This window comes from Lepidochelys olivacea (assembly GCF_965140295.1).
Source record: "Lepidochelys olivacea isolate rLepOli2 genome assembly, chromosome: 9".
In the NCBI taxonomy this organism is placed as follows: Eukaryota; Metazoa; Chordata; order Testudines; family Cheloniidae; genus Lepidochelys; species Lepidochelys olivacea.
In genome coordinates, this window is record NC_140419.1 from 31,527,500 (window position 1) to 31,543,354 (window position 15,855).

The following is a 15,855-nucleotide window of genomic DNA, read 5'->3' on the forward strand; positions in this document are numbered from 1 at the left end:
CACACCTTAGATCAGGCCCCACAGGCAAGACTGATGGGGCAACACCTATCTTCACCTGGTTTGAGGCTCGCACTGGGGCTTATGCATGAGATAGGCCAATGGGCACCTGCCTGGGGTAGCAGTGAGCATGTCCAGAGGCAGAAACGTAGGTGCCTAGGGAACTCTTAGAGAAAATTTAGACATCTAGCAAATTCAGGCCCTTAAAAGGTTAGGTGGCAGCTGAGCAGGAGTTTTGTGGATTGCAGTGGTGCCTAAAACTGGGCTTTAGGCACTGAAGTCCATTTGTGTATCTGGGCCTCAGCACTTCGTAGGAGTTACTAGACACTTCTGAGGACTGGATCCTAAAATTTTAAACTGAAAAGGTCTTGTGGTGCAGATTCCTTTATAACAAAGTTCTCAAGAATTTAATAAAATATGACTCTTCCATTGGTCTTTGGAACTGTTTTAATGGAAAAGTATGTCCCTGCTACAGAATTCTGTAGGATGACTCATAAGATCAATAGAAAGGACTTGACTAACCATTATATTTTGTAGGTTTTGAGAGTAATTTCTATAGAACCCAAATGGTTTCATCCTTATCAAATGCTATAGGACTGAGCATCTTCTGCACAGAATGAGTAATCACATCTACTCCTTAAGTCAGTGCAATGAATGGTGCCAAGCACCTTGCAGGACTAGAGCCACACCCATTTGTTCATAGGTATAACTTTGTGATTAAAGGTAGGTCTATATATACAGCACTGCAGCGGCGTAGCTGTACAAGTGCAGCTGTGCCGTTGCGGCAGGTCTGGTGAAAGATGCTGATGGGAGAGAGCTCTCCCATCAACATAAAAATCCACCTCCACGAGCGGCATAAGCTATGTTGGCGAGAGACGCTCTCCCGCTAACATAGTGCTGTGCACACAGACACTTATGTCGGTGCAATTTGTTGCTCGGGGTGGAATTTTCGCAATGAATAAACCTCTGAAAAAAGCAAAGAACCTTCCAGCAATGATCAGGATTTGACTCTAATCCTAGATATGGTGCGTTTGATCACTGGGCTCACTTGCACACAAATGCAGTTAGGGATTTTTCAAGCTATGCAGTGAGGCATGCCTGCATATCTGAGCAGAGAATCACACCTGAAGATTATGCCTTGACATCTGGCAAAACTAGCTCCAGAAATGGTCACAATGGAGTAAAATTAACAACAAGAACATTTTTAAAGTAGATAAGCTATGTTAAATACAAATGCTGAGCCCTGGCACCTCTTGGCAGTTCATAGCCCCGGCACCTCTGGGCTTGCCATGTCAGTTATGAAAGTACAAAAATCACTTGAGCCGAGGCACATCTTTCATTACAGTTTACATACGGGGCTGGATGAACCTCAAAAGAGGTCCAAATTGAATTTGGACCCCAGTGTTCACATCTTTATACTAAATTCATTTGAACTCCTTGAAACTATGCGCTCTGAAAAATTGAACTGGAAGTTCCACGGGAACAGGTTTCTTCACAAGATTATTGGTGCCTCCTGTACTTGTTGGGCCACCTGCTGTTCCACTGGTAGGTTGGTCCTTCTGTTCCTCATCCTAAAGCAGAATTGAGGAGCACAGGACTGTGTGACAACTGAAGAAAAGTAACTAATTATTCATGAACCTGCAAAGAGGTTCCATTCAAAGTTGGAGCAGAGATTCTTATTTTCTCATATGTATTCTAATTTGATTCTTTCACCGAGTGCCATAAGTTATACTCTCTGTACATGCTTATAGGGTGAAATTCACCTCAAAGCAAAGGGCCCACGCAAGAACCTCAGCATTGCCTAATCCCTTGAGTACGGCTGGTGGACATGTATTTGTATTGCAATTTAAGGCCAGAAGAGACCATCAGGAGCTATTCTGACTTCCTGCTTAACACATGGGTAACCCTCCACCCCATCTCTGTGAGGAAGCTCCAGGTGGGACCCAAACAGACTGGTGCTAAGCAGAGACTTGAGTGGGTTTGACAGTCCAGGGTTACACAGATCCAGGGGCCTAACAGCTTGCATAAGGGTGTATGGAGTGACAGCTGCTGCTATCCCATCTTAGAGGGCAGGGAGGGCTGGATTGTACAGCCCTGGTTTGAGGAGTGAATAGTGGACTGCTCATTGCCCCATACAAAGCCCAGTTACTCTGGCTCTGTGCAGAATAGATGAGTCTCATCCATTGCACATGGAGAATATAATGTAACCCCCTGCTGCTTCCAAGACAGACCACTTTTTCCTCACAATGTGGCATACCAGCGACCATGATGGAGTTAGTTTCTCTCAGATTTCCACACACAATGATGTGGTGCATCTACAGCAGTGCAGAGGATAAATAAGCTGTTGTCTCATAGGGATAGATGGGTGCCACTGAGAGGATATTTCAGTTTCATTGCCATGGCAGTTTTTCCTGCACTATCAGGACAGATGGGAACAGAAATGATAATGAAGAGCTACAGGATGTTAGTGGTAAATTAGTTGAACTGTTAATAATTAAGCACATTAAAAGCCCTCTAATTGAATATATTCTCCTAAAAGAAACATCTGAAGTTTAAAGGAAAGGCTTCCTAGTACACATGCGATTTCAGCATATTTCCACCAAGCAGATCTCTTGCTGAAAGGGCAAATTCACATCTTGGCAAAATTACATTTTACTGGCAAGTAGAAGGTTCCAACTTCACCTTAATTAGTTCTCTTCAAACATGATTACCTTAAGATAAACTAGGAACCTTTTAGTTCCTGCTTTCAGTGCCCACCTGGGGGAGTTACAGCTCAACACTTTGGTGCACAGTGCTGTTCATTCCCCTATAGTTCAAACTGCGGGACAATGCAGAGGCACTAATTTGCCTGCAGGACCTTTACCCCTGTGGATGATGTGAGACTGAGAGAACCCAGCTTGACCCTTTGAACCCAAATTGAGTCTGCAATACGTGCAGTCAGAAAAAAGATTCTCCCGCTCAAATATTTTTCTATGGAATCTAGAAAAATTAATATTAGACAGGTACACAGACTCTGTCCCAAACAGTTATAGGGTTTGGGAAAAATTTTAAAAACGAATGTGCTAAACAGCTGCTCCAGTGACTGAGCTGAAAACTTTTTACTACAGGGGGTAAATTAGAGTATCCTCGGCATCACAAAAACTTGGTGAAATGTTGAAAATAGGACATGATTAACACCAGGGTAAAAAATACATTGGAATGACAGACTAGGTCATGCTGGTGGGGGAGGGCACTATATGTGCAAGAAAGCATAGAGTCAAATATAGAAAAAATCTTAAATCACTCACACTGTACCATAGAATGGATAGAAATTCCATGCTTGAATAATAAGAGAATAGCAATAAGAATACGCTACCAGCCACCTGACAGTGATCGTGAAATGCACAGGGAGATCAGAGTGGCTACAAAAACAGAAAACTCACTAATAATGTGGGATTTCAACTATCCCCCTATTGACCGGAAACATGTCACCTCAGGATGGGATGCAGAGATAAAATTTCTAGATGGCTGACATTTCTAATGGCTGCTTCTTGGAGAAGCTAGTCCTGGAATCCATTAGGGGAGAGGCAATTCTTGATTTAGTCCTAAATGCTGCACCTAAGAGATTAATATAGCTGAGCCGCTTAGTAATAGCTACCATATTGTAATTAATTTTAACATTCTTAACCGGGTGGGTGAGAGACCAAAGAAACCCATCACAGTATCATTTAACTTGGAAAGGGGGAACTACAGAAAATTGAGGAAGGTAGTTAAATGGAAATTAAAAGGAACAGTCACAAGAGTGCAACATTTTAAAAACCCCATAATAGAGACTCAAACAATATTCCCTAAATAAATAAATAAATTAAATAAAAAACACACACCACCAGTAAGAGGGCCAAGAAATTCTACCATGGCTAAACAGAGGAATCGAGACAGGTTCAAGACAAAAATTTTCTTTGCAAATTGAAAGTCAAATCCTATTGAGGAAAATAAAAAGGAACATAAACTCTGGCATGTCTAGTATAAGTAAAAGTATAACTAGCCAGGCCAAAAAAGAATTTGAAGAGCAACTAGCAAAAGGCACAAAAACTAACAGCAAAAAATTTAAGTACATCAGAAGCAAGAAGCTTGCCAAAGGATCAGTAGGGCCATTGGACAATCAAGGTGCTAAAGGAGTGCTTAGAGAAGACCAGCCAGTTGCAGAGAAGCTAAATGAATTCTTTACATCAGTCCTCACTGCAGAGGATGTGAGGGAGATTCTCACACCGGAGCCATTCTTTTTAGGTGATAATCTGAGGAACTGTCCCAGAATGAGGTGTCAATTGAGGAGGTTTTAGAACAAATTAAACAGTAATAACAGTAAGTCACCAGGACCAGATGGTATACACCCAAGAGTTCTGAAGGAACTCAAATATGAAATTGCAGAACTACAAACTGTGGTATGTAACCTATCGCTTAAATCTGCAGCTTTATGCAGTGCTTAATTTGTGCCAGGGCTTGCCAGGGCTCAGCTCTAGCACCTCTAGGGTTGGCAGTTCATAGCTCCGGCACCCCTGAGCTTGCCGCATCAGTTATTAAAGTAAAAAAAAAAATTGCTTGAGCCCCAGCACCTCTTTCATTACAAATTAAGCATTGGTTGTACGAGATAACTGGTGGATAGCTAATATGATGATGATTTTAAAAAATGTCTCCAGAGGTGATCCTGGCCAGTGAGCCTAACTTCAATACTTGGCAAACGGGTTGAAACTATAGTAAAGAACAGAATTATCAGACACATAGATAAGCATGATATGTTAGGGAAGTGTCCACATGGCTTTTGCAAAAGGAAATCATGCCTTACCACTCTATTAGAATTCTTTGAGGGCATCAACAAATATGTGGATAACAGTGATCCAGAGGATGTGGTGTTCTTGGACTCTCAGAAAGCCATTGACAAAATCCCTCACCAAAGGCTCATAAGCAAAATAGGAAGTCATGGGGTAAGAAGGAAAGTTCTGTCATGGATCAGTAACTGGTTAAAAGATAGGAAACAAAGGGTAGGAATAAATGGCCAGTTTTCACAGTGGACAGAGGTAAATAGTGGTGTCCCCCAAAGATCTGTACTGGGACAAGTTCTACATATTTATAAATGATCTGAAAAAAGGGGTAAACAGTGAGGTGGCAAAGTTTGCAGATGATACATAATTACTCAGGATAGTTAAGTCCAAAGCTGCCTGCCAAGATTTACACAAAGGGATCTCTCAAAACTGGATGACTGGACAACAAAATAGCAGATGAAATTCTGCATTAATAAATGCAAAATAATGTATGTTGGAAAACATCATCCCAACTATACATACAAAATGATGGGGTCTAAATAAGCTGTTGCCACTCAAGAAAGAGATCTTGGAGTCATTGTGGATAGTTCTCTGAAAACAGCTGCTCGGTGTGCAATGAAAATCAAAAAGGGTAACAATATTAGGAACTATTAGGAAATGGATACATTATAAGACAGAAAACATCATAATGCCACTATATAAATCCATGGTACACCTGCACTTTGAATATCCCCTGCAGTTCTGGTCGTCCCATCTCAAAAAGAGATATATTGGAATAAGTACAGAGAAGGTCAATAAAAATGATTTAAGAGTATGGAACAGCTTCCGTCTGAGGAGAGATTAAAAATACTGGGACTGTTCATCTTAGAAAAGTCATGATTAAGGGGGATGTGAGAGAGGTCTATAAAATCATGAATGGTGTGCAGAAGTGAATAGGGAAGTGTTATTTACCCCCTTCATATAACACACAAATCAGGGTCACCCAGTGAAATTATTAGGCAGTAGGTTTAAAACAAACATAAGGAAGTACTTCTTCCCACAATGCAGTCAACCTGTGTAACTCTTTGTCAGAGGATGTTGTGAAGGACAAGACTATAACAGGGTTCAAAAAAGAATTCGATAAGTTCATGGAGGATAGGTCCATCAATGGCTATCAGCCAAGATGGTCAGGGATGCAACCCCATGCTCTGGGTGCCCCTACGCTTCTGACTGCCAGAAGCTGAGATGGGACAACAGGATGGCTCACTTGATAAGTGCCCTGTTCTGTTCTTTGCCTCTGAAGCATCCGGCACTGTCCACTGTTGGGAGACAGTCTACTGGGATAGATGAACCATTGTTCTGACCCAGTATTGCCATTATTATGGGGGTTTTTATTATTAAAGTTGGTAAAGCAAAATAAAAAGTAAATAAGCATAAGCAAAGATGGAGAATATCCTCCCACAAGATGGAAGATTTCCTTTATTTGGAACAAGGAAGCACAAGAAGGATTTATTTTTCCTTTTAATTTTGTTTTGTGTGCAGTTTCTAGCTATGTAGCAACTTGTATGGCCATCATCCCAGTGTCAGAGCGCCTCAGAATCATTATCTGCACAAAATGTCTATGGAGTAGGAAGGTATTATCCCATTTTACAGGTGGGAAACTGAGGCCTGGGGTGACTTGCCAAAAATCATAGAGGAAATCTGTGCCTGAGCCAGGAGTCAAAGACAGGATTCCTGAGTCCCCAGTCCACCACCAAACCTACTAGGCCATCTAGTTCATTACTCTCCTTAACACATGAAATGTAATTTGCCTGTGTTCTGTATTGACCGAGCACTACCTGTTTCTTATGTTTAATATTTTTTTACAAAAATATCTAAATATTGTACTATATACACATGCACAGGGAACTCTAAACTCGTATTTATTCAGCTAATAACTCTGAGTAATTTGTCCAGTTTCCACGCTTTCGAGAGTAACTTATTAAGGCTGACACCATGATTAATCCTGATTTTAAAATGGCCTGTCTCTCACTTGAAACCTTCCATACCAAGCTGAATGGCTGCTTTACTTTTTCCTTACTCAATATCTTTGTCTTTTCTGGCAGATGATTTTTGATCCTTCGATCTTCTTCAATGTTTTACTGCCACCCATTATATTTCATGCTGGATATAGTTTAAAGAAGGTAAGTGATTTCTCTCTTAAATTACAGAACGTGGGCTGGTCTGATGGCTACTTTGTAGTGCCATTGTTACATTGGTGGGGAGAAGAATCTAAGTAATTGTCCGTCTGAAATTCTTTTGCTTGGTAATTATTTAGGCCAATTGATATCAGAGAAGAGAATGGAAAATAACTATTTAAGACTTCAAACCCATGGGCCTGATTCTGCTCTCTGTTATGCTTGTGTAAGGCTCTGATCTTGCACTTCAATATGTGGGTGGATTGCTGTGCCCATGCAAGGTCCCTTTGAAGTCAGTGAGGCTCCACACGTGTGCAGCAGCCCTCTTCCCGTGCAGAAGTGGGACCTACACCTGTGTAAGGGAGGGGATTCATGGTAATATTTACAAAGGTCATTCAGAACCTGAGCTTTCATTATGACCACTAACTGTTTCATGCATGAATATGCAATTCCGACTTAATAGGCAAAAAAGGAAGATTAGTGACATATAGACACGCTGACAGAACATGAGGGGGTCTTAGATCATATTTTCAAAAGCGTAATTTGAAGCCTTTGTTTTGTTTTGTTTTGTTTTGTTTTTTCCAATCCTGAAGAACGACTATAGCAACAGCCAGAATGGCTTGAATGGGACTCCCCTAAACTTGGTGTTTGAACTTGAATTTAGGTTTCTAAGATGAACTCTGCTAAATTTGACATTGTATTTTTCCTACTTTGTTTCCCCAGAGACATTTTTTTCGTAATTTAGGATCAATTTTAACATATGCCTTTTTGGGAACTGCCATCTCTTGCATTGTTATAGGGTAAGTGAAATTCACTTCCTATTATTCTTGTTCAAGTTTAATATTAGTCGATTTTCCTCATAAAAGGGCACATGATTTACTTCACTGGTGTTAGGCTAACATGAAGGCATTTTCCTACACTATCTATTCATGACTTTCTTAAACAATGAAGTTCTATCTTTAGGTGAGGTTGAGATGGAAAATTCAAGATGCAGTCATGGTATAGTCCCAACCTTTTCCATGAGACCCTCAGTATCTTGCACACTTGGGCCCCAATTTGTGATCATTATATAGGCACATGCTGCCTTTTATAGTCATGTAGCATTAACATTTTATCTGTCCTGCAAGAAGGGAGCATTCTTCTTGGAGGAACACACTGTTCTTTAATGGCATTCCCTTTACAGGACAAGAAATCTCCAGAAAGACAGGAGGAATTTTGAGGTTCTTGAACTGTTTCTGAACCAAGGTTTCTGCAATGAGCTCTGCACCTGTACAGAGCCCTGCTGAAGCTAATGGAGCTCCTTACAGGGGTCTTCCCATGCAGAGCTCATTTCAGGGTTGGGACCTAAGACTTCATTAGCCATCTGTCTGGGATTGTGTGGAGTTGAAGGAGGGGAGCTTATTTTACAGGTTACAAGTTTGGGAATTTACTGATGGTTCAACTTTCAGGTTAGCAGCTCATTGAATCTTGTAGGTTACCTGAGATCCTGGTCTGTGTAACTCTGAAATGAGCCATTTAAGTTGTTCAGCATGGTGCGCAAGGATTTATGGTAGTGCTTCAATTTTATGCATGTGCTTTAATTTAGAAGTAATCAGACTTCTGAACCTAGGCAGAGTGCTTTCAAATTATGAAAGCAATTAACTCTTCTTGCTTTTTTATAACAGATCTTAAGTAAATTTAGATGGTGGAGTCAAAATATATGTTCCTTTTCAACATCATCATAAGACAGAACTTTCACATTTAATGTCAATTCAGTATTATGAAAACATCAGTGCCTGATGGATTAGTCTGTAATTCAAAGTTTAATACTTGTTAAAACTATTCTTTCAATGGAAGCAAGAAAAAAATGGGTATCTTGACATCAGAGTTAACTTTCTTTTCATCTTAGTAAGATTTGAAGTAGCCAACAGCAGACACAACTTGCATGTATTATAACAAACCCATCATCATGTAGGATTTTTTGGTTTTTATTATACTACATTCTATGGTCACTCAGAATTTCACTGACAGTAGAGAGAAATGTAACCATCCTGCTCCAAAAGCACAGGTCCCTGCCACATGAGCTGAAGAAGAGTCTGGGTTAGCTATTAGCTGTGCATCTCCTGTCACAATTGAGAGGTTCTGATTCCCTCTGGTAGAGGGCAGAGGTACACAAGCACACCGGGCAGTTTCTTACCGTGTAAACAGTTAGCCAAATGCTTACTGGTATAAATTGGCTTCAATGGAGCTATGCCAGTTTATACCAGCTAAGAATCTGGCCCAAAGGATCTACATTAATGGGTAGTTCCCCATGTGGGTGCATGTAATATATATACACAAAAGGTTGAATAATTTTTAAGATCAGTGCTACAGTGTATGCAAGTAACAGCAGCTGTATATCTGGAACCTGGAGAACTTAAGTGAGGAAGCTTGTTAAAACAGCATGCTAGGGATAAGAACTTTTGAGTCTTATATGTGAAAATGTCATTTATGTGGCACCAGGACTAACGGATAAATCGCCAAAGGTCTGGACTTCCATTTAGATGCTTATCTGAATTATTTCCACTTTCAGGGTTTCCTCCATCTTGTTACTACTGCAGCTGGTTGAATAATATTCACCAAATAATATTCACAATTTTTTGCCAGATAATGCTGTGTTTTATTTTTTTATATCAATTATTTGATGAATATTTAGAAAATGACTATGTCAAGTTGTGGTTAGCCCCCTCCCTCCCTGCGACAGTCTCCTCATTCCTCCCCCCCAGAGTCTTGTTGAAGGGTCCAGCAGTTCTGCCAGCCTCTCTGGGCCTGGATACCTCTCCTTTTGAATGCCTTCTCAACTCCCACTCATCCCCCACATCAACTTGTCACTCTAGCTCTCCTTACCCAAGACCGCTTTCTCTAACTAGACTGACATCCTCATACAGGTGCTGCCAGCTCTATCTATCCTCTCCTGCTGTACCAGCTCTGCTCAGCTGCCCCAGCTGGATTCAGTAGAGCTGTGCCTGTGTACACCACTGGATGTGAATTTGGCCCCTGCTCTATATAATTCCACAGTAAGGGTGTGAAATGGGGGTGGAGTATTGGGTGAGCAGGGGTCGAGTCCCAGAGCATGCATTTTTTGGACCAGAGTGATGACCAAGCAATTTCCTGATGTGACAGGAGATTGCCATGCAACCACATTAATAATCCCATTGCAAGGCCAATGGGCCTGACTGCCTGGTCTTGTGACACCTTCTTGCCTCTTCTCTTGAGCACTTGGTTTTAATTGCTTGTCTTTGTCTGCAAAACACAGAGGCAATGGTAATGTATCAAGAGAAAATATTCAGAGCTGACATTGTCTGTGTCTTTGCCAACAAAAGCTATTATTTTTATTATTATTATCCAGATTATCCCTTGTGGGAGGGGGTCTACATGACTAACTCCTTGCTGAGATTCCCCCTGGTTATCCCGTAGTAGGGTCAGGCTTTGCCACCCCCTCATGGAAAAGGTCACAGACCCCCGGGATCCACAGGAGGTAAGGCACAGCTGCACAGAATCCCTGTGCCTCTGCACAATGTTTGACCCGTGGCAAGGCCCCCTAGATCACTGAAACCACAGCTCCATTGGAACCACGGTAGAAGGAACTGCTCCTACCTCCCCCAGGCTGCAGCTGCCCCAGGAGCACCCAAGAGAGGCTACACAGAAAGTTAATTCATTTGCCTAATTCTGCAGAGGGATGATGTGCATGCCCTCTCAGCTCTACATCCATCCCATCCAGTCTGTCCCTCTACCCTGTCAAAATCCTTCCCTGCAGATCAGAGGCTTCCTGTGGGCCTGGAGGGTAGAGAAGATGCCCATTTCTTTCACACAGAAAAGAGAGTTCCAAGTACAGCGTGCCTGTGTGCAGATCTCTATGGCCTGACCTGATTTCCTGATGTTATCACTCCTGTCTCTTTAGAGGCAATGATGTGGGTAAGGAGAGGTTGATAGAAGAGGGGTGGGGGGTGCACGCAACAGCGTGCCAGACCTGCTTGTTCCTGCCATAGAATTCTCCAAAGTTTGACTGGGGGCTGGTGCTGGCAAAGTCAGGGGAAGTTATATGTATATGTAACTTTTCATATTTTATCCTGGTTTCTAATGCAACCACTCACCACCCCTGGACTTCATAAGTCTACCTGGGTCATGCAGTGATAAAAGCACATAACAATGCGTCTTTTTTACTCTACCTTAGAGGTAACGCTTACCAAGTTTGTTCTATTACACTGTGGAAATTATAGGCTGTTACAGCTGGCTCAGTGACTGGACTCTGGCTGATTTTAAGAGAAGCAATAGATAACTGTGGGGGTGGGAATAATTATGTGCATTTTTATGATCTTTTAATGCAGCTTAATAACTTAATACAACTTTGAAAACTCAATGAAATGGATCTTTCTAGTAGAAGATGAACTTGATTAGTTTTTCAAGGTTTTAGAATACCCTTCTAAGCACTGTAAAGGCAAAAAAAAAAAATACTCTCAAGGGTGTTCAAGATGCTCCCTGGCCATTCTCAGCCAGTTTTGTTTGTAATTTCATAAGTTGGCCAAGCACAATGGTGTGTCAGAAAGAAATCATGTCATGTTCCCCATATCCTTCTGTTTCTAGACATCAGCGTTCTTAGATCTGTGCTGATCTGCACATGTGGCTTCAATGTATGTTGTCATTACATGTACAGTATCAAGTGAACATGATTATAGTAGAAAGGACAGTACATTTGAGTGATTACAGCAAAGAACTGAGTGTCTAGGTGTTCTGGCTTCTCTTCTCAGCTCTGCAATTGATTTCCCATGTGATACTGGGCAAGTCATTTAACCAACTTGTGCTTCATTTTCCCCTTTTGTAAAAAGGGAATAGCAATACTTACTAGATGCTTGTGTCACAGCTTTAAGTTCCTCTAATCAAAGACCATGTTCTATCTTAATGTTTGTTAATATTCTGTGTGGTGTAGTATAGCAGTGTACAAAACCTAGGTAGGGGTATATGATTCCCCCCTTCACATGGTGATCTGATGAGCAAAACTGCTGGCAACCTGAAGCCTGGGGGTTTCTCCAAGAGATACCTGGATAATTCAGTGATGGAGGCCATTTAATTACCCAGATGGATAGAAGCAAAACTCTTTGAAAACCGATGAGCGTCTCAAGGCTTCCATACAAAGAGGAAAGAATCCTGCTTCTCCACCACTACATCTGTATCCCCACAGGGACAGTAGCATGCCACTGGAGCAGTGTGCAGCTGGCTGGGTGGAAGAGCTGAGGGAACAACTGCTCTGGCATGTTGTCCTTTTGGCAGCATGATTTATAAGTTCACACCTGTGTCTTTAACACCAGGGAAGGGGTATGGCAATGAGAAGTGGGGTTTGTTAGGAAGCTAAACAATGGAAGCATAGAAATAGAGATAGCCATGCTATTAGTCACACAGCAGGCCTAAGGAGTGCATATGGGCAAGATTCATGGGAAAGAGCCCTGTTTTTTCTTAGGTTGTTGGTTTTCCATGAGAAATGCACCCCATGCCTTGGCTATTCCACTCTTCTGTTGGTCTTGCTCCAGCAGGAAATGAAGTGCATAGGAAGTTCTAGGATACATAGGGCTCGCTTCCAGAGAACCCCCTTTTAATGAGAAGGACATGGGCCCTTGATACAGAGTTGTAAAGATACAAATTCTTCCCAAGTTTCATGAAACAATATAATCACAGCTAACCTTGGGGGGCGTGTAATTGGAGTTGTCTTCTCAAAGACTCTATCAGATGGGGGTAGTTTCTATTTTTCAATTTTTAAGAAAACAATTAAAGTAAGTGCCACTTTTAATGTTTTTTCCTGTGATTTCCCAGGCAGCATGTCCTAAGGAGAATATTCTGTGTCTTGGTATTTCAGGATGCTTTGCCAGCCAATCCAGTGAGCCTTGCATCCTTTTCCACAGTCAGACTGACGTTGTATAGGTTTATGAGAAAGTAATATAAGTCCTCTAAACTTTGAAATAAATAACTGAATGTGAGTCTCTAGACTGAGGGACTATTTTTTAATACAAAAGAGATTTATTGTTGTCATTTTTAATGCTGAAAAAGCCCGTAGGCCAGAGCCCTGCTGAAATGCAGTAATCTAAGTGCTTGTAAACCCTTTCCCCAGCATTGTCAAGTGTGAAGATCCACTTCTTGAGTCTTGCTTCGCATTTGGGATTTGACTCCACTACACTCTGAGAGGTGCCCCAACAATACAGTGATGGCAGGTGGCCCTCTAATTACCTACCTGGATAGAAATGAAACTCTTTGAAATCATGGTTTCTATCTGAAACTGTAACTCTGCCCAGGCTGGCTCAAAAATGGGAGCAGCATCTGAGGTTTATAATCCATATGGACAGTCGGTATATCTGCACTGTGCACCCACTCAGAGAAAGAAACGAAAAAGAAAGAGGAAAGGAAAGAGAATTAAAAACTTGGTAGAAAGAAGAGAGACAGTAAACTCCAAAAGGAAGAGCTTCACTCCAGAGAGAAGAAATGGGGGTAGGGGAGAATTAGTTGTTGTAATAAAGGCCAGGAAGTAGATGGCAAAAAGACTGAAAATAAAGTAGTTCCTTATTGCAGAATATTAGCCATGTATTTAAAGTGTCTGCGTGAGCACACAGGCAAGTATCTATGTCTGTATATCTTTGCTGCAGCCTCCCCCTCTAATTTGGGTGGTTGGGCTTACTATAGGGTGGCTGGGTGGTATTTAGTGCCCTAAGATACACAGGAGGTCAGACTAGATGATATGAAGATATCTTCTGGCCTTAAACTCTACGACTATGAATTTGCACCATGCTCTGTCCTACTGACTTACAGAGCAGCTCACTGTAAACAACCCAATGCCTGCCCTGATAGGTGTTATGGTTGTTAGCCTGTGCAGCTTGTTACAATCAGTCACCTTAAAAAAGCAAGACAGTTGGTGCAGATCTGAAGTAAAGAAGTGGGAAACCACGTCTATATCACAGAAGCCTTTGGTGAGCTGCTAAGAGTGACCTGACAGGAGTAGCTATGATGGTACTTGCCATCTCTGTTGTAAATCACTGCTTTTGCAAGACAGGGTGAGTCTTCTGGAGCTGGACAACGGATGACTGGAAAAAGGCTAATGTAGTGCCAATCTTTTAAAAAGGGAAGAAGGAGGATCCTGGGAACTACAGGCCAGTCAGCCTCACCTCAGTCCCTGGAAAAATCATGGAGCAGGTCCTCAAAGAATCAATCCTGAAGCACTTGCATGAGAGGAAAGTGATCAGGAACAGCCAGCATGGATTCACCAAGGGAAGGTCATGCCTGACTAATCTAATCGCCTTTTATGATGAGATTACTGGTTCTGTGAATGAAGGGAAAGCAGTGGATGTATTGTTTCTTGACTTTAGCAAAGCTTTTGACACGGTCTCCCACAGTATTCTTGTCAGCAAGTTAAGGAAGTATGGGCTGGATGAATGCACTATAAGGTGGGTAGAAAGCTGGCTAGATTGTCGGGCTCAACGGGTAGTGATCAATGGCTCCATGTCTAGTTGGCAGCCGGTATCAAGTGGAGTGCCCCAAGGGTCGGTCCTGGGGCTGGTTTTGTTCAATATCTTCATAAATGATCTGGAGGATGGTGTGGATTGCACTCTCAGCAAATTTGCGGATGATACTAAACTGGGAGGAGTGGTAGATATGCTGGAGGGGAGGGATAGGATACAGAAGGACCTAGACAAATTGGAGGATTGGGCCAAAAGAAATCTGATGAGGTTCAATAAGGATAAGTGCAGGGTCCTGCACTTAGGACGGAAGAACCCAATGCACAGCTACAGACTAGGGACCGAATGGCTAGGCAGCAGTTCTGCGGAAAAGGACCTAGGGGTGACAGTGGACGAGAAGCTGGATATGAGTCAGCAGTGTGCCCTTGTTGCCAAGAAGGCCAATGGCATTTTGGGATGTATAAGTAGGGGCATAGCGAGCAGATCGAGGGACGTGATCGTTCCCCTCTATTCGACATTGGTGAGGCCTCATCTGGAGTACTGTGTCCAGTTTTGGGCCCCACACTACAAGAAGGATGTGGATAAATTGGAGAGAGTCCAGCGAAGGGCAACAAAAATGGTTAGGGGTCTGGAACACATGACTTATGATGAGAGGCTGAGGGAGCTGGGATTGTTTAGCCTGCAGAAGAGAAGAATGAGGGGGGATTTGATAGCTGCTTTCAACTACCTGAAAGGGGGTTCCAAAGAGGATGGCTCTAGATTGTTCTCAATGGTAGCAGATGACAGAACAAGGAGTAATGGTCTCAAGTTGCAGTGGGGGAGGTTTAGATTGGATATTAGGAAAAACTTTTTCACTAAGAGGGTGGTGAAACACTGGAATGCGTTACCTAGGGAGGTGGTAGAATCTCCTTCCTTAGAGGTTTTTAAGGTCAGGCTTGACAAAGCCCTGGCTGGGATGATTTAACTGGGAATTGGTCCTGCTTCAAGCAGGGGGTTGGACTAGATGACCTTCTGGGGTCCCTTCCAACCCTGATATTCTATGATTCTATGATTCTATGAACAGCGTGGCACTTGGATGGGAAACCGGTGCCCCCAGTTGTGGGAGTGGGAGACGGTGAACCACGAGCTCTTATTGTGAGCGGTGAGTACTGCTCGGGCATCATTGCTTTAAACCAAATACTGTGCTAAAGTATGCCAGGCCATGCTTGTCACTCACAGACACACCATATATGAAACTACAAAACTTCCCCCTCTGGCCAATTCCTCCCCTTTGCACCTGAGTAAGTCTGAGTAGTGAAGCTTACTGCAGAGAGATCAGTAGAAAGGTGAAGAAATCCTCCCCCCAAGCTGTGAAGCCTCAGCAAAACTGCTACTGCATCTCCATGTGAAGAGATGGCAGCTGAGTCTGCACAGTGGCAAATCCACTGGCCCTGACTCTGTTCCTCCTGA

The 15,855-nt window shown here is 42.4% G+C and overlaps 1 protein-coding gene across 1 annotated transcript in view; it reads left to right on the top strand.

The window, feature by feature from the left end:
- SLC9A9 (solute carrier family 9 member A9) overlaps positions 1-15,855 on the top strand; it is a 321,809-nt gene that overhangs the window by 20,222 nt on the left and 285,732 nt on the right. The window contains exons 3-4 of the mRNA XM_084638813.1: positions 6,881-6,958; positions 7,676-7,752. Coding sequence (XP_084494939.1) covers positions 6,881-6,958; positions 7,676-7,752 — 155 coding nt within the window. The remainder of the gene's footprint in view (positions 1-6,880; positions 6,959-7,675; positions 7,753-15,855) is intronic.